The 19,788-nt window shown below is 41.3% G+C and overlaps 1 protein-coding gene across 1 annotated transcript in view; it reads right to left on the bottom strand.

Annotated features, from left to right (window-relative positions):
- woc (zinc finger protein without children) overlaps positions 1-19,788 on the bottom strand; it is a 125,329-nt gene that overhangs the window by 24,301 nt on the left and 81,240 nt on the right. Inside the window, exons 6-7 of the mRNA XM_080283384.1 lie at positions 16,312-16,437; positions 15,024-15,151 (exon numbers count right to left, since the gene is read on the bottom strand). Coding sequence (XP_080139510.1) covers positions 15,024-15,151; positions 16,312-16,437 — 254 coding nt within the window. The remainder of the gene's footprint in view (positions 1-15,023; positions 15,152-16,311; positions 16,438-19,788) is intronic.

Genomic DNA, 19,788 nt, shown 5'->3' with positions numbered 1-19,788 from the left:
AGAGTCCTCTCAATGTCAGGAGAGGCAACAGCTCCCTGACCTTCTTCCAACCACCCCTCACCCTAGCCACAGAGCTAGCTCCAGCCCCGCCTCCAGCATATAACATGTCTCCCAAATAACAAAACTCATTCACACACTCAAGAGACTCACCAGCAAGTTCAATCCTTTCACACCTGACAATCTCCACCTGCTCTCCCTGAAACACCACACACATAAAATCAGCATTATCTCGCAGTCTACCTCTTATACCACTACATCTCTTGTGCACCCATTTATCACAAACACTACACAAGATGGAATTACTTCCTATGCCCTTGTGGCAAACCACACATGGCCACTCTCCCTCTTCTTTGACTGTACCGCCACCAACCCTAGATATCAACACTTTTGTTTTATCTGCATTTACCCTTAAGCCCTAATGCCCCATACCATCTTTTCACTTCCTAAATCTTTCCTCCGCCTCCCTTTCATTCTCTGCAATCAACACCAGATCATCAGCATACAACATCTCCCACAACAGTCCATTTCTAAAGTCATGTGAGAGGGCATCAAGTACCATAATAAACAACATGGGACTCAAAACTGACCCCTGATGCACACCAACATTCACAGAAAACTCATCACTCAAATCATTCACTCTTACCTGGGTGGGAGCACCCACATACATGGCCATAACCACCCTAACCAGCCACTCCTTCATCCCAAGCTTTCTCATTGCCCATTTCACCACCTCTCTAGGGACTCTCAAAGGCCTTTTCCAAATCAACAAAAACAAAATACAGATCCCTTTTCTTCCCAATATATTTTTCCTGAAGCTGTCGAACAATGAATTTGACATCAGTGGTCCCCCTACCTGGCATAAACCCAAGCTGCATCTCATCAATATTCACTCTTTCTCTAATCATACCTTCTAGAACTCTCTCCACTACCTTCATTATCTGATCTATAATTTCCTCATTCCAGGGTATCACCCTTCCTTTTGTACACATTTATAATTGCACTCTTCAACCAATCATCTGGGACAACACACTCATATATAATCATATTTATCAGGTTAGTGACTAACCTCACCCCTATATCCCCTGAGGCCTTCAACATTTTGGTGGTCAACCCAGACACACCTGCTGCCTTCCCCTCCCGCATCCTGCCTGTTGCTTCACTCACAGTAGCAGTGTCAATCAAAGGCCAAGGGCCAAATACTGGATCTGCTAGCTCCAAACCTTCCCTGTCCCAGTCAAGCTCCTCATTTAACAACTGGCTATAATGCTCTCTCCATGCATCTTTAATATCCCCACTGTCCACCACTACCCTTCCTTCATTATTCTTCACACACTGCTCTCCTATAATATCCCAATTATCCCTCTTCATCTGAACTGCCACCTTAAATATCATATTTTTCCTTTCCCCATGATTTAGGTTATCAAATAAAAGTCTCTGTGATGACTTTGCCCTGTATACCTCTCTTCTAGCCCCGCGCTTGGTGGCCAAGTATTCCACCTTGCTACCACCCTTCTTCCATTCCCAGAAAAGCCTTCCTTTCTCCTTAACTGCAGCTTCTACACCCTCATCCCACCACCAAGAAGTTTATATATATATATATACACAGTACCTTCGCGTTCATCACGCGTTTGTCCAGCACGATTCGCGTCCAGCATGGAGAGCAAAAAATTAGTACGATTTAAGTACTGTAAAACGCGTGCGTAAGCATAACACTGACGGAGCTCCGAGAAGTGGGCGAAATCCGCAGAGTTTGCCTCTAGCACAAATACCCCTGGTCCAACACGGTCATATTGGACATTCCCGTGACGCTGACAGCCAATCAAAACTTCCGATCAAGTAGAATCCCCCACTTGCTATCATGACGTGATTGTGATGTCACCCAATGAAAAACACTTCTGCTCTCACGTGATGTTTTGTTTAAATTTCTCCCGCCACAGTGCCATTCAGTCGCATAATTCACATTGGACGGTGCTTTTATCTCGCTGCATTTTCTGCCCTTGCTACTGCATTTTACCCTGCTCATGATGCCTAGGAAGCCTTCTGAGAACCCCAAGAAGCAGTGGCACCTCCCTCAGGCCACCAAGCTAGAATTCATCGAGAGGCAGAAGAAAGGGGAGAGAAATTTCAAAGGATTTATGAGGGAGGTTGAGGAGGAGCAGCAGCCATTATCTGTTAGTGACACCAGCAGCCATCCTCCAGGGACCCAGTAGGACTACCTACAGCCTCGAATATCACCTTCCATTCCCAGCAGGCCCACCAACACTGTCCTAAAAGGTTAGTTATCATTCATAGTACAGTACCATTTATTATAATTACAGTAGTTTCAATATATGTATAGGTATATGGTAGGTATTTAGGGTGACTCTTCCTAGGGTTGTTGACATAATTCACTTCTCCCCATAAGCTCTGTTGTTTGTCCAACACGTTTTTCGTCCAACATGGGACCCATGCATGACAATATTACTGTGCTGGATGCGAGGGTACTGTGTGTGTGTGTGTGTGTGTGTGTGTGTGTGTGTGTGTGTGTATATATATATATATATATATATATCTTCATCATCATCAGCCATTTGAGTATCCACTGCAGGACCGGCCTATATATACTGTATATATATATATACAGTAATCCCTCCACTATCCAATGTAACAGAGCCAAAGGCATGTCCGGAAAGTGGTCCCATCCGGAAAGTGGGCCCCAGCCTCCTGGACTTGTACTTATGGACCCTAACCTAGCCTGACTCGGAAAAACACCTATACAACTCCCTACTGGACATGCATAGCACCTATTTAAACCTATTTAAGACCCTTTTCACACCAATAATGGACATAAAGCATGAAACAAATGAAAAGGAACCAAAGAATGAGGAATTAGAAGCGACTGTACCTCAGCCAGGGTACTTACAGCACGTCTGTGGCCGCTTTCTCTAAGGTTTTGCGGTCAAAATGCTCTTGAAGCACGTACAGTAATCCAGTGTTGTGCTGCACTTAATTTTTTGCATTGTGAGTTATAACTGTCTAACACTGCACATTGTTCTTAACTGCACCATGCCAGTTTCAACTGCCAATTCGCAATCCACTGTCAATCCTTTGCACTCTAAATTCTAATTTCTTAACACTGCACAACACCATAAATTCCCATGTGGTCTAGTGGCGAGGTATTGCAGTTTATTCAATGTTTATTCACAAAAAACGAGCGCATGTGGCATCCACTACGATAAGCATCTACTCGCGATCAAAGTTAGGCAGTAACTGCTGGGAGTGTTGGTGACGGGGAAAAAGAGTTGCCAGATCGCAATGGCCACATTACCACACTCCTCAATTTTCATTACCAAATTTAACTCTTCATTACCAAATTCGGAAAGCTAGCATTTATTCTTCACTAATTATATATACAGTACAACTGGAAATCCATGTAATCACTCTCCTTATAATTACCAGCATGTTGATTATTTTTATGCTATGTAGGCTAGCAGATTAATCAGAGAGAGCAAACAATCCACCATCTCCATCCTGTGTATCCTCATACATGTGAAAAATCCATTTGGTAATGCATTATTCTGATTCATTACCAAACAAATTTTTAAAAACCAAACTGGCCCACATTTGGTAATGAAAAAAAAACAAATGGCAACCCTGACAGAGGAGGGGGGAGGGGGGAGGAAGGAAAGGGTTAAGGGGCCATGGTGTAAGCAGATGTTCAGCGCCGTGCGGTAATTTCAAATCACGGGTGGGAAAAAATTTGGATTTTAGGGGGATTTTTTTCTTTTTTTGGCCATTTTTGGGTTCCGAAGGTCCAGGCCCACAATGTCCGGTAAGTGGGCGTCCGGATAGTACGGGGATTACTATACTGTATGTATATGTATGTATGTATGTATGTGTGTATATATATATATATATATATATCTATCTATCTATCTATATATATATATATATCTATATATATATATATATATCTATATATATAGCTATATATATATATATATATATATATACAGTATATATATATATATATATATATATATATATATATATATATATATATATATATATACAGTATATATATATGTATATATATATAGACAGATAGATATAGTGATTGGTGGGAAGGGTAGTGATGAAGAGTGGGGATATTAAAGATGCATGGAGAGGGCATTAAAGCCAGTTGTTGAACGAGAAGTTTGACTGGGACAGGGAAGATTTGGAGCCAGCAGATATAGTGTTTGGCCCTTGGCCTTTGATTGACATTGCTACTGTGAGTAATGCAATAGGCGGGATGCAGGTGGGGAAGGCAGCAGGTGTGTCTGGGTTGACTGCTGAAATGCTGAAGGCCTCAGGAGATATCGGAGTCAGGTTAGTTACTGACCTGATAAGCATGATTATATATAAGTGTGTTGTCCCAGATGATTGGCTGAAGAGTGTAATTGTAAATGTGTACAAAGGAAAGAGTAATGCCCTGGAAAGAGGAAATTATAGAGGTATAAAGCTTTTAGATCAGATAATGAAGGTAATGGAGAGAGTTCTAGAAGGTATGATTAGAGAATGTGTGAATATTGATGAGATGCAGTTTGGGTTTATGTCAGGCAGGGTAACCACTGATACCATATTCATTGTTCAACAGCTTCACCAAAAATATATAGGAAAGAAAAGGGAATTGTCCTTTGCTTTTGTGGATTTGGAGAAGACTTTTGACTGAGTCCCTAGAGAGTGGTGAAGTGGGCAATGAGAAAGCTTGGGATGGAGGAGTGGCTGGTTAGCGTGGTTATGGCCATATATGTCGGTGCCTTGCACCCAGGCAGAGTGAATGGAGATTTGAATGATGAGTTTCCCGAGAATTTTGGTGCGCATCAAGGGTCCGTTTTGGGTCCCATGTTGTTTATCACGATACTTGCAACCCTCTCACGTGACTTCAGAAATGGACTGCTGTGGGAGATGTTGTATGCTGATGATTTGGTGTTGATTGCAGAAAGTGAAAGGGAGACGGAGGAAAGATTTAGGAAATGGAGAGATGGTATGGGGTACAAGGGCTTAAGAGTAAATGCAGATAAAACAAAAGTGATGATATCTAGGGTTGATGACGGTACTGTCAAAGAAGGAAAGTGGCCATGCGCAATTTGCCATTAGGGTGTGGGAAGTGATTCCATCTTGTGCTGTGTTTGTGATAACAGGGTGCATAAGAGATGTAGTGGTATTAGAGGTAAACTGCGAGGTAATGCTGATTTTATGTGTGCAGTGTGTCAGGGAGAGCAGGTGGAGGTTGTCAGGCATGAAAGGACTGAACATGCTGGTGAGTCTCTTGGGTGTGTGGATGAGTTTTGTTACTTGGGAGACATGTTATGTGCTGGAGGTGGGACTGGAGCTAGCTCTGTGGCTACGATGAAAAGTGGATGGAAAAAGCTCAGGGAGCTGTTGCCTCTCCTGACACTGAGAGGGCTCTCCCTTCGTCCTAAGGGATCTTTGTATGCAGCATGTTAGAAGTGTAATACTGTATGGTAGCGAGACCTGGGCAGTAAAGGATGAGGATATTCAGAGGCTCAAATGTACAGAAATGACAACAATTAGGTGGATGTGCAGTGAGTCCCTGTGTCTGTGGCCTGGGAAGGCTGGGTTTACGATGGAAGTGTTGAGAGGTAGGATGGGACTGGAGTGTGTTGGTGTTGTGATGAGGAGAGGTAGATTGAGATGGTTTGGGCATGTGGAGAGGATAGGGGATGATAATTGGGTGTAGAAAGTGCGAAGCATTAATATTGGGGGTGGGGTTGTGAGGGGTAGACCTTAAAAGATGTGGGACGAGGTCATTAGTGTGTGACCTCAGGGTTAAGGGACTGAACAGGGAGGCTGCCACAGATCGAGCAGCATGACGAGCCGCCATTAGGTGACCAAAGCCAATGCATGCAAGCATATTGGAGCCTTCAAAAAAAGATGTGAAACAAATATACATATGTATATATCTAATATCCTATGGCACTAGCCATGTATCTGTGTATACTGTATGTGTGTGTGTGTGTGTGTGTGTGTGTGTGTGTGTGTGTGTATTTTGGGCAGCCGAAACTACACATTCAAATCGCACCAAAATTGGCACAAAAATCACAAAAAATTCACTGATGTGAAAAAACTTGGTCCCATCATGATTTAAAAACTTTTACTATATTTAATAAGCGATCACATTTTGACCAGAAAATGCCACTCCCAGCACAGGATCTCCGTAAAATTTTTTGCCCATAGCTGTAACTACAATATATTATAGCAGCACAAGAGCTCTCCACAGGAGCAAGTGCGAGAGGCCTGAAGGGACCACGGGCAGTTGTATATATATATACAGTATATATACATATACTGTATATACAGTGGAACTGCCTAAATCGCGGTCTTACGAGACTGGGCACAAGCCGCGATTTGAGAATTTCGCGATTTAGAAATAACTAATTTTATGGGAAAAATTACTTATGAGTCTGTCATTTTGGAAAAGTTACCCCCCTTACCCCCAAACTGACATCAACCTGCTCACTGGTGAACTCTAACAACCTGGAAAACAAATTAGTAAAGCATTTCATGGAAATGAACAATATTGTAAGATTCTTACCCATGACTGACACCATTACTTGAATGGATGAAGAATAGAGGAGGGGTTCCTCTTTATTACATCTAACTCCTGGGTGTAAGTTAATGTTGGCTTCTACTTTCCCTTCCTCGAAGAAGTTGTAGACTTAGGAGGGTTACGATCGACCATGGTAAAACTGGGCAGGTGGAGGAAACCCGGGGGGAATCCTCTCATACACCACATCGGAACCACACACCAACAGAGAGAAGACAATGCACGAGCAGGAGGAGCTAGGCGGTGGGGTTATCGCGTGCATGCCCTTCATGCCCTGCTCTAATATGTGATTCATTGGTGAATAAAATAAATGCTTTAATTTTGTTAATTTGAGCTACTGAAGATTTCCATTTTAATCCTCATCTCTACGTTAGTAAACACCAAGATAATCGCCAAAGTATAACGTTGACAAACCAAACTGTTGGTAGCCGAAAAATAGGGGGGGGGGGGTGCTGTGTTTTTTTTTACTGGTGCTTTTTGCCCTTTATGATGGTCTGATTGTGCTGCATTTGCATGCAATAACAATGACAGGCCTTCTATGCGACTTTTCCAACTCCTTTGTGATCCACCGTGAAGGAAATTATGGGATATGAAAATGAAGAAACCAAGCTGGTCTGTGTGTCACTGGCTTTGCTGGGCAAGTTTTATTTGGCCCACATCCACACTGGGAGGTAAGCCTAGATAATATCCCAATGGAAACCACTTTACCACAGTTATGGATATCAAGAAGAACAACAATCTTTACATTCAGCTAAAACTCCCACAACGTCAAAAACCACGGGCAAAATAAGTAAACTGTGCTGGTGTTAAACAATCTACCATCATCTGGCAAGTCGTCCCAGATCTTTATATGGTTTTAAATTAGCCTACCTGATACAGAGAGGAAAATATAACCTTTTTACAGCTTTAATTATTAAGAAACCATCATTTGTGCAAACACATCATAAAAGATGTTCAAAAACGCACCAGAAAACCTTTACTTTTAAAGTTGCAATTGCGGATTATGTATATTTTCATGAATTATTGATACTGCAAAATAGTTGCATGATGTTGCCATGTATTATGAAATCGCTGTTTATAAACGCATGATATATATATACAGTATATATATATATATATATATATATATATATATATATATATATATATACACACAGTAAAAATCCATTAACCTGAACACTGATAATCTGAAAATCCCAATAATCCAAATGTTTGAAGAAAGCTGACAAAAACTCCAAGAGTAAAAAAGATCAAAATAAAAAAATTCAAACTGGGCACCAAATGCGCCAAAGTGCCAAGCGGAGTGGTCATGGAAGTTTCATGGAAGGAAACTTCTGTATCCTTTGATACGCTGGTGAATTTCGTTGAACAAAATAATCATTACAGTGGGGCTGAGGTGATCAATTTCCATATCTTGCGAAACGAGTTCTCCAAGAAACATGTGCAGGCTGTCAGGCAGGCTGATATTCATGACTGGCTGATGTGCATGAGCAACCAGGCAGGTAAATCCACTGATGGTTTCGGGATAATTCACCATCAAGTCAGTTCGTTGTCACAACAATTACAAGACAGTTCACCGTCAGGACAATTTGCATCCTGCACGATTCCCCGTCATTCTATAAATATACTTATTATTGATACTTTAATAACCAATTTTCAGGGGAATCTATCAAAGTCTATGTTTATTCAATAGGATAGGCTTTGGATATCATTTATAAGTTGCACTTTAAGACAATAATTAACTTGTTTCTACCTCGCTGTAGTTGACTTTGAATTACATTCTAGCATCACCCATAGCTGTCTTCATTAATTTCCATTTGTACTACAACATCCTGGGTATACAGTATTTTAAAACGACTATGAAGAGGTACAAGTATTCAAAAACTAGTGTACTTGCTACATAAACTGATATGTAAATAAACGACAGGAAATTGTCCTGACGGGGAATCGTCCATAATTTGACGGCAAATTGTGTTTTTACAATACGTACATATTATTTATCAACCCTGGACTTACTCTCTCTAATTGGATTTACCTGCCTACAACTGCTGTTTTCAACACTATGCATTACTGGTGAGTTAAACAACCTATAACATCTCTTAATTTACTAATTACAGTTCGTGTCTTCAGTAATACATTATTAACCCCTAAAGACCGCAACTGTTTCAGGCAAGGTACCTCCCACAACCGCAACTAGAGGGTGTTTTGATGACTTTTACCAAGGGCAAACGGATCATGTTCTGGCTAAAGAAGAAGAATTTACACACCTGACAACGCAATCCGTAGCCCCGTAGGCCTAATGGTTACCACACAATTGCATGTCAATGTTTTGAAAAAGTTTATAATAGTTACCCCTTGAAAACAATCAAAAACATTAAAATTTTGATTACATATTTTTCTTATTGAAACAGATAATTTCAAATTGTTTTGCCACACCAACCATGAAAACAGGTGTATGTAGGTGTGGGGAGATTACTAGGCTGTGGAGAGTAGGCCTATAGGTATGGGAGTTGGAAATAACAAGCTTTTCGCATGAAAAGAAAGCATCTCACTGTGTTCTGTAACATCTACCACGAAAACAGGCGTGTCTGTAGGTGTGGGGAGATAACTAGTGTGGGGAGTAGGCCTACAAGGCCTTGGTGGTACTTGGGGAGAAAAATTTCGACAACAACCAAATTCTCTTGTGGAAACCCTCCATTGCAGTGGGATATGTCATATCAGCCACAAAAACAGGTGGGTATGTAGATGTGGGGAGATAAAATAGGTGTGGGGAGTAGCCCTACATGGCCTCATAATCACTCCAAAACTAACACAGACGCATATAAATGTTTATAACTATCAAGGACATCAAAATCTATCTATCTATCTATCTATAGTCCGACGCCCTAATCCCACAAAGGGTGGCCATAGACAAAACGCCTCCAAGTCGCCCTGTCACCCACCATTTGACTACCCTCCCCACAACTCACTCCCCCCTCCGTCATATACCTCTCAACTCCATCCCTCCACCTCATCCTCGGTCTATCCCCTCCCTCTCCCTCCCTCCACCTCACCTACATACACTCTCTTAGTCAGTCTTTCATTCTCCATTCTCTCCACATGTCCAAACCACCTCAGTGTATTTTTCCTAATCTTCTCAATCACATCCACATCCACCCCACAACATTCCTTCACTTCTTCATTCGTCAACCTGTCCCTCCATGTCACTCCACATGCTCCATTCAAGTAACCCATTTCTACTGCTCTCACTCTTGACTTGTTCCCCTCTTGCAAGGTCCACGCCTCACTTCCATACGTCAGGGTTGGGATCACAATACTGTACTATCATGCAGTGACTTTTTATCTTCCATACTCAACTCCCTATTTCTCATCACTGCTTTCAGTGAACCAATAACCTTCCTTCCCTGCTGTACCCTTTCATGCACTTCATCCCCCAAAGTTCCATCTTTACTCATCACACTACCCAAGAATTTGAATGCACTCACATTCTCCATATCCTCACTTATCCAAATTCACTGTACATTCTGTGACTTCATTCCTCTCAAACACCATAACTTTACTCTTGTTTACATTAACTTTCAGATTCCTCTTCCTACACACTGTCCCAAATTCATTCACCAAACCTTGCAACTCACATTCATCTTCACTCAACAATACTGTATCATCAGCAAACAGCAACACCAGAATCTTCCAAATCTCACCCTCATTCATTAGAGCCACCCCCACATCCACTACCCTACCTTGCACCTCCTTTGCAACCCCATCCATGTATATATTAAACAGCCATGAAGACATCACACAACCCTGTTTCAGTCCCACATTGAGATCAAAGAATTCACTCAGCTCACCATCTACTCGCACCGTAGCCCTAGCTCCTTCGTACATACTCTTCACAGCATTCAACAATTTCCCCTCCACTCCACATATTCTTAATACCTTCCGCATACCTTGCCTATCTATTCTGTCATAAGCTTTCTCCAAGTTCATGAAGGCAGTATACACTTTCTTTCCCTTCTCTAGATACTTCTCCACTAAACATCTTAGATCAAATATCTGATCTACACACCCTTTTCCCTTCCTAAATCCTCCTTGTTCTTCTCCAACTAGCTCAAATAAATAAAGTTGAATAATGCTATAGATGTATGCATAAGAAAGAAAGAAAAAAAAAGCAATAATTTGTTTCCAATTTCTCTTTTTACTGTTCTAACTTATCATTACACATTTATCACACTTACCATTACAATTACAGTATCACATTATCATTACACTTCATCACACTTATCATAAGAATTTCAGCAACAACCAAACTCCCTTGTGGAAACTCTCCATTTCAATGGAATTTATCACACCAGCCATGAAAACAAGTGCGTTTGTAGGTGTGGGGAGACGAAACAGGTGCAGGGAGTAGCTTTACAAGGCTTCAAAGTCTGTCGAAAACTAACACAGACATATATATATAAAATACAAAGGAATTCATAAAAATAAGTAATCAGTAGTCAATCATGAAACATACATGCACGTAAGTGTGTTCATTGTGGGGGGGGGAAAAAAAAAAAAAAAAGCTAATCAACATTGTCACGCATAGTGTTGTGTGTTCGTAACGCAATGTTGAGAAGAAAAGAGACGTATACAAAATTTGGAACAAAAGTAACAACTATAAGCAGCCTCAAACTATTGGGTTGAAAAGAATTAGTGCAAAAAGTAAGCAATGCACTGAATCATGAGTTATTTGTTATGTGCAGTGACTCCCTAACTAACTAATTAACCAACAGGCAGATATGTTGACCACGAAGGGCTGGCAGTTGTGTTTACCCAGAGTAAATGTTGGCTCAGAGACAGAAACTAATCAGAGGTACTAATCTGGGGGGGAAAAAAAAAAAAAAAAAAAAAAAAAAAAGATGTCATATGTAGTACAACATATAGCATTCCCCAACTACGTACGGACAGACACTGGTAGGTATGACATTAGAAATGAACAGAGTGAGGTGTAATTGTAAATTTGGGAAGTAGTAGAAATAATATGAAACAGGTACTTACATCAGGCCTGATAACTCTCGAGGGTCTGTAGGAGGTTGGAAGGGTAGTGAGGTACAAGGAGGGAGGGATGGGGTGGGGTTTTGGGGGGGGGGGATGAGACTAGCAGGGAAGGAGGAGGGGCAAGACAGGGTGGGAAGGGATGCAGGTGGTGGTGGGAGGTGAGATGCAGGTGTGTGGAGGGATAGGTGAGTGATGGGGGACAAGGAGGGAGTGGAGTAAAGGGTGGCATGGAGGCGGCCGAGAGGGGGGGTGCCCCCCCACCACCCGGGTTGGTCCGATTCCCCCTCATGCCACATCAGGGGCGAGTTCTCATTGGCCTGAAGCCATGTATATCAAAATTGGGGTGGAGCAAGTGCTCTGCAGTTTTTTACAGGCCCCGCTCAATTGATGCGATTGGGCATTTTGGCATAAAACTCAAAATTGCATCAACTGATGTGATTAGGACTTTATGGGTTAAGTAAAAAAATTTGTGTAATACTGTACGTAAAATAATGTTAATACGTGCCATATTGTATTATGAATGAATGAAAAGTGATCCATTCGGTAAAATTTTAGTTTAAACATGAAATTATGTGTCTTAGGGGTCCCACCTAAAAATCCGAAAAATCTGATAATCCAAACGATTCTTGGTCCACTGCCATTCGGATTAATGGACGTTTGCTGTATGTATATATATATATATAAATATATATACAGGGTGTAACGCGATGTGTGACAAAAGCTTACACCAATGATCTACCATGTAATTTTGAGTATATTTTGTTCTATAAACATATGCTCTCTGCGACCCCAGTTCAGTACCCAGCATTCAGCTGTTTTGTGTGAAAGCTTCGTCTTTTGCATGTGCCATTGGGTGAGAGCTTGGCAGGGCGACGAGAGACGAGTATTATTAGCTTATACAGTACTATACATGAAAATCCCATATTCTATCAGTACACACGGGTTTTAAGAAGAAACTTTACGTAGTCTATTGATTCTTTAACATTGTCATGCATTCATCCAATTCTTTTGCACAAATCGACTGTAATTAAGGATTAAATTCGAATTTTATGGCTTGCAAGGGAGTAGGGAGTGAGGGAGGACAGGCTGGTGTGTTGATGCCGTTATGTAATATTTGGTTTGTAGGATGTTGCTACTAGCATTATCATAACACCCACAGCTCATTCAGTGAAAGAACATTACTGTATTGAGTGACTAGCCTCACTTTGAATCAGGAGTAATATTATTATTCATTACAATTTTTCTGCTGCAAGTAAACGTGGCACCATTTTTTTTATATGATGTTGACGTGAAAACAGTGATACAGGATTGCCAATGTAACGACTATGCACCTAGACCTATTTTTTGCTTCTACCTGCAGCACTAACATCTGGCAACATGATATCTAGCTACATTCTGGATACTTTTGCCATTTTTAGCTAAAGATTTTATCGTATTTTCTAGCAATGTTTTGCAGTGTTTATTATCTAGCGACATTCTAGCAAGTTTTCAGGACTAAACTAGTGAGATTGATAAGGACTTGGCAACCCTGCGTCCACTGTCATTTGAACGGGAACATTTGCAAGGGAGGCACACACTTCAAATACTGTTCTCCGCGTTCTGTTGTTCACCGGGTTCAGCTTCACATGTTCATGAAACAGCATGCTACGTACGTACAGCAATGAAGAATATGCAGATATCGTATATTTTTTTACGAATTCTGCGATGGTGATGCCAGTGCTGCAGAGAGGAACACAGGTGGAGATACCCAAGGGCGACACGTTTACTTGCAGCAGAAAAATTGTGATAAATAATATTCTTCCTGACTTAAAGTGAGGCTAGTCGCCCTTTAGAATAACGTTTTTTCACTGAATGAGCTGTGGATGTTTTGATAATGCTGGTAGCAACATCCTACAAACCAAATATTACATAACTGGCAACAACACACCAGCCTGTCCTCCCTCACTCCCTACTCCCTTGCAAGCCATAAAATTCGAATTTAATCCTTAATTACAGTCGATCTGTGCAAACGAATTGCGTGAATGCATGACGATGTTAAAGAATCAATAGGCTACGTAAAATTTCTTCTTAAATCTCGTGTGTACTGATAGGATATGGGATTTTCATGTACAGTACAGTATAAGCTAATAATACTCGTCTCCTGTCGCCCTGCCAAGCTCTCAACCAACGGCACATGCAAGAGACGAAGCTTTTACACAAAACAGCCGAATGCTGGGTACTGAACTGGGGTCGCAGAGAGCATATGTTTATAGAACAAAATATACTCAAAATTACATGGTAGATCATTGGTGTAAGTTTTTGTCATACGTCGCGTTACACCCTGTATATATATATATATATATATATATATATATATATATTTACACACACACACACACACACACACACACATATGTATACAAAGAACATTTTTCTATCTGTCTGTCCGTCCTTTGTGGAAATCAAGTGGGATGCACATGAAACTCTCTAAACAGGTCTAATGGGTGTAACTTTTCACAAGGAATTTGGATGTATACGTTACACTTGTTAAAGTGGCAGCCCTGATGGCCAAGACAGAATGAATCAGAGATAATAAAGTCAACATGGTGGAAATACGATAGCCAATTACCGTAGAGCTTTTCACTTCTACAACCATCATTATTACCTACAAAGGGTCGGATGGGTGCACAAAATGGTCGGGTGGGTGGGTTGGTAATGGGAAAACAGGACCATGGTAAGAACTGGTCAAAGAGGAATATATCCCCAGAGAAATGGGGCCAAGGAGGTAAAATGGGACCCCAGGGTCTTCTCCCAAATGGGAAGTGGCCATCCAGAGTTCTAGGCAATGCCAGTATGCATGATCATAGGGTTTTACCCATACAATGCTGGGTAACCCCACCAGTGCCTAATATGAACAAAACTGCAAAATTAACGATCTTCCTCATATTAAAGTAAATCACAGGTGTACATACTCAAAATAGATAACAACAAGTCACAGTAGCTAAAACAGTAACAGCAAGTCCATATTTATCCTTTTGAGCTATGTTAATCGTTAACAATCATAAAAACAAAATATAATTGGAAAGCACCCTCAATATCAGCATTAGCTTGGAATGTATGAACTTCCAAGATACACCTGTACTATATTTCTATGAAGTTAAATTATAGTCCAGGTATTTCCCCTCCTATATGCTGATGCTACTCCAAATCATGAGTAAGAATTTCATTATACACTCCTGTACTTTAGCTTTTACAGTAAAATTATTGTGCTTACAATACTGGACATGCAGTGCATCCACAAAGTGGCTGATAAGCCACGGGGACAATGGTAGCTTGAAACTGATGCAGTACCAGAATAACACAAAGCAGTAATCTTCCTTTAACTACTAGCACTGAAAGCATACAACATACTCACCTTGAGCTTAAAAACTTTAGTGTTGAAATAAAAAAGCGTATTGAGAAGTACTTGTGGAGTATGTGCACCCAGCTGCCGACACTCCCACAACATTGTTTCCGTCACACGGGTCACTCCCATCCCACTACCTGTAATACAACATACAAACAAATAAATTATACAGCCTATGCAGCTTTCTCATTCTGAATCTGATCAAAATGGCACATGCAATCCTAAAAAAATCACAAAGCAGAGAAGATTCATTCATTCATTCATTCACTGCCAGACGCCATGTATCCCACACGGGGTGGCCAAGGGCTTAGAGTTAATTGTTTTACAGGGAGGGGCACTAATCCTCCACCAATCCCACTTGACACGTAGAGAAGATAAATAAATATAAATACCATACAATCCGGCCTTGCTATATGACTGTTCATTATGTGATGAATAGCTAGAACGATGAACTAAAAGTTATACCAAATTTTGTGATAACGATATTGAAATTCGCTAAAATGATAGGTGCGATGGTCGCTTACCACAATAATGTGTGGATGCAGAGACATACACTAGCCAACAGTCAGACATTTGACACAGGATGACTGCTCAGTGCTTGCATGTGCAGAATCACCATCTCAGACCTCTGCACAGGTGACCTCCTTCATGCCACCCCTTTGAAGACCCCATCTTGCTCATCCACTCACTCACATGTCCCACACCTGTCATCATCTCTTGTATTCTCTGAGTTATCTAACTTTCTCATGTAAGGTCATAAAAACACCATCACTATCACCAAACAGCCCTGTCAGGTTTCTGGGCCAGGCAGATTATGTCTATGCTTTAGTCAGCCACTCACACACTGACAAAGAACATAAGGCCAGGAAAAAAATATGGTGTTGCTCTGTTGTTTAAAAGCAGACAAAAAAGTGTGAGAGCACATAAGCATACTGAAGGTTTGTATGATGGGAATGCATGATATGGACAGACAACTACACCTTTTTAAGCAAACCCAGTATGTGCAACAGTAAATATGGACAACGGGAAAGGACTGAAAGAAAGATGCTAGTTTTAGAATAAAACCCTCTGTTTACTGGCTCAAATGACCTAGTGCCTGTAAATGTTTCATATCCATACCAAGCTTAGATTAGGCTCCAAATATTCCTGAATATTCTGATAGAAAAGAAATTCATATTGATCTCTCATCACTGCCATCCAAAACTAATTCTGTAATCACCTTAAACTAAAAGATTTATCATTTGTTCCACACAAAACCAAGTCATGTCTCTTGTATGGTTACAGGAAAACAACTTACTTGGTGACAGTGACTGACTGAGAAAAGTTTTGGTTATTTCATCAAAGCAGTTGGTGAACTTCTCAAAACCAAAGTCCATAAAGATGCAGTCTGTTCTTGAGCTATCAAACAAGTGCTGCTGGATCCCTGGAAAATAACATTAAAACAAATTAAGTGACAGTGGTCAGTGGGGACACCCATCATCTACTTACTCAATGCAGTGCTACTCTACTCTAGGGTGGCTCTGCATTCAGTGACAAGTCAAATGATATCCTCTGCGCCAGGAAATCATTTAATATGCTGGGTAATAACCTTATAACCAACCAATACGTTTTCCTCCTGTGTCAACAAGTGGATTAGAGGAGGGTTAATGCCTCTACCTGGAAAACAACTAACTATGAAGACAAACAAAATGCCCCAAACCGGGACTGACCAAGAGGTGACGACCAAAGACCAGACAAAGGACATGGTGCAGATTTCAACGTGGAATGTAAGGGATGCAAATGATGAGGTGAAAGAGAAAGAAGCAGGTGTTTAAGGATGCAACGGTGGACATATGTGGATTGACTGAGACCAAATGGTGAGGTTAGAGTGAGAAAGAGTGGGAATATGGACTGGGTAAATGTGTGGGTGTAAGTGAGAATGCAAGGACAAAGGAGGGCGTATGTATTGTTGTATGCAAGAGATGGAAGGAGAAATTAACCCCTTCACGCCCAGGTCTCTCCTTTGATATATAAAAATAAAATAGTCTGTTGTTAGTCATACAATTATAAAAAATAAATTAATAATTCCAATTAATTAGTAGACAAGGATATGAAACAATTATCTATAAAATGTTGCTCATATTCATTAAAATTGTCTGATGATAACCAAATTACAATGAATATACATTCTGGGCATCAAGGGTTAAAAGGGTATGGATCAGGGCGGCTCAGTGGCAGAGCGCCTGACTTGAGACCGAAGAGTCGTGAGCTCACACCGCACCCGGGTAAACTGCCTTGCTGAGAGAGGCTGCACTCTCCTGTCACCTAGCTGGCTGTGGCAGCTGTGGCTCAGTGGCTTGGAGAGCTCTGACCGAAGGGTCGGAGGTTCGAGTCCACCCAAGGGTCATTGGTAGACATCAGGAAGTGCATCCGCTCATAAAGTGCTACACACTCCAAAACCAAAGTCATCTACCCAGGGACAACGTCTTAGCCCTTATTGAAAAAAAGGGGCATGGCAGAAAAAAAGACTCAGTCTGTTCAAGCACTGTGCTGGTAAGACTGAGAGCAGGAATACAAGTGTGAATGACTGTATGTGTATATGTGCCAACAAAAGACTGTGCGAGCAGAGTGAAAGAGTTCTGGGCAAATGTGGAAGCATGCATAGAAAAATTTGGGAAGGGTGAGAGGATGTTTTTGATTGGAGATATGAATGGAAAAATAGGGAATGTGCAGGTGGATGGAGTAGTTGGTAAGGTGTGCCTGCAAAAGTAGATGTGAATGGTAGTGCTTTAATGGACATTTGTGAGGGGAGGGGACTGGTGACAACCAGTACCTTCTTTAGGTACAATATAATCCACAGGTATACATGATGAGTGTTGAAATGGGTGGGTGGGGAACTGAATGAACAGAAGGCAATGGTTGATTGTGTGTGGATGAGAAAATATGTACTCGGTGTGAGGACAAACAGAGGATGGGGAAGTGGGTTCTCTGACGACCATTAGGTGGGAGTGAAAGTCAAGGTACAAATGCAATGGATAAATAGAAAGAGAGATGGGCAGGAGGATGCAGTCCATACAAAGAGGGCAGAAAGGCTGCAAGAGGATTAAAGAAAGGCAGAATATAAGAGAGAAGTAGGAGCGATTGGGTAAATACGACTGGAGTAGATGGGGGAGGTGGAAGATGTGTGCAAGGTATTCACAGAAGAAATCTGTGCTGCATGTGAAGTGGTGTGTGGGATGAAAGGAAGTTCAAGGAGCGGCATGGTGGAATGGATAGGTGAGACAAGCTGCGGTGCAGAAGAAAGCATATGGTGAGCGTATGGGAAGCAGAGGCATGGACGAAGTTGAGATGTGGAATAGAGAGTTAATTGTAGAGAAGAGAGACGTGAAAAGGTTACTAAGAGTGAGTAAGAAGAGACTGGATGAGGAATTTTGAAGGAATTTGAGTGTAAAATGGAGGGAATGTAGGAAAATTATCTGGAAGGAGGGAAAGAGAGTTTGACAGGGTAATAAAGATGTTAGTAGGGGAGTGCTGGACAAAAATGGAAGATTGATTGTGGAGAAGGGAGAAAAAGCGAGCACATGGAGAGGTCGTTTGAAGGAACTGCTAAACGTAGAGAATGAACGCAATGCGAGTATCGAGTATAAGTGGCTCGGGAATGGCTGGGAGAAGGAGGGAGATGAGAAGGGAGGAAGAGATAATGTAGTGAAAGCAATGAAGAAAGTCAAAATGGGGAAAGCCCCAGGAATTGATGGAATGTAAGGTGAAACGCTGAAGCATGGGAGAGAGAGAGAGAGAGACAGTAGCAGAATGGATATGAAATATGTGGAAATTGGCCTGGGAGGAGGGCAGACTCCCAGGGGATTGGAAGTCAGGTATAATTATTCCACTGTACACAGGAAAAGGGGAAAAAGAAGAGTGACGTAATCAGAGGGGCAGCTGTCTTCTTAGTACGATAAGAAAAATATGTGGTAGGATACCTATTAACTGAGTTAGGGAAATAACAGGGGAATTAGTTGGAGGAGAACAGGGAGATTTTAAGAACGGAATAGGTTGCGTAGATCAGATATTTATCCTAAGATGTTTGGTGAAAAAGTTTCTAGAGGGAAAGAAGTTGTATGCAGCCTTCTTGGAATTGGAGAAAGCATATGACAGAGTGGAGAGACAAGGAATGTGGAAAATAATAAGAATATATATGGAGTAAATGGGAAGCTGCTGATTGCTGTGAGGAGTATGTATGAGGATGCTCGGGCTGCAGTGCGTGTGGATAGTGAACTGAGTGAATTTGTCCATCTGAATGTTGGACTGAAATAGAGATGTCATGTCTCCACGGTTGTTCAATCTGTATATGGGTGGTGTTGTAAAAGAGATACAAGGAAGGGCAGTAGTTACTGGAGTGGTTCTAATGAGAGAGGGCAGCATTTGGAAACTTTCTGTTCCATTGTTTGCAGGCGATACTGTATTGTTCAGCGAAGACAAATGGGAAACCTCAAGTCTTGGTGAATGAGTTTGGGAAAATGTGTGTAAGACAAGGAATCTAAAGGTGAATGTTGGGAAATGTAAAGCTGTTATCTCTGAGGGAAACAAAGAATCTAAAGGTGAATGTTGAGAAATGTAAAGTTGTTATCTCTGAGGGAAACAAAGTCACTTAATGCACAGTGAGGGTGGATGGTGAGGAAATGAAAATGTGAATGCATTTAAGTATTTGGGTAGTATAATGCATAAGGATGGAAGTTTACTTGAAAGGGTACAACAGGAAAGAATAGTTGTTGGTTCTCTGAAAGCAGTGTTGAGA

Source organism: Coenobita brevimanus, chromosome 97 (genome assembly GCF_032717465.1).
Source record: "Coenobita brevimanus isolate Jiangsu-jjx chromosome 97, ASM3271746v2, whole genome shotgun sequence".
Taxonomy (NCBI): Eukaryota; Metazoa; Arthropoda; class Malacostraca; order Decapoda; family Coenobitidae; genus Coenobita; species Coenobita brevimanus.
Note: the sequence above shows the minus strand (reverse complement) of the source record. Positions and strands in the feature narration are given on the sequence as shown.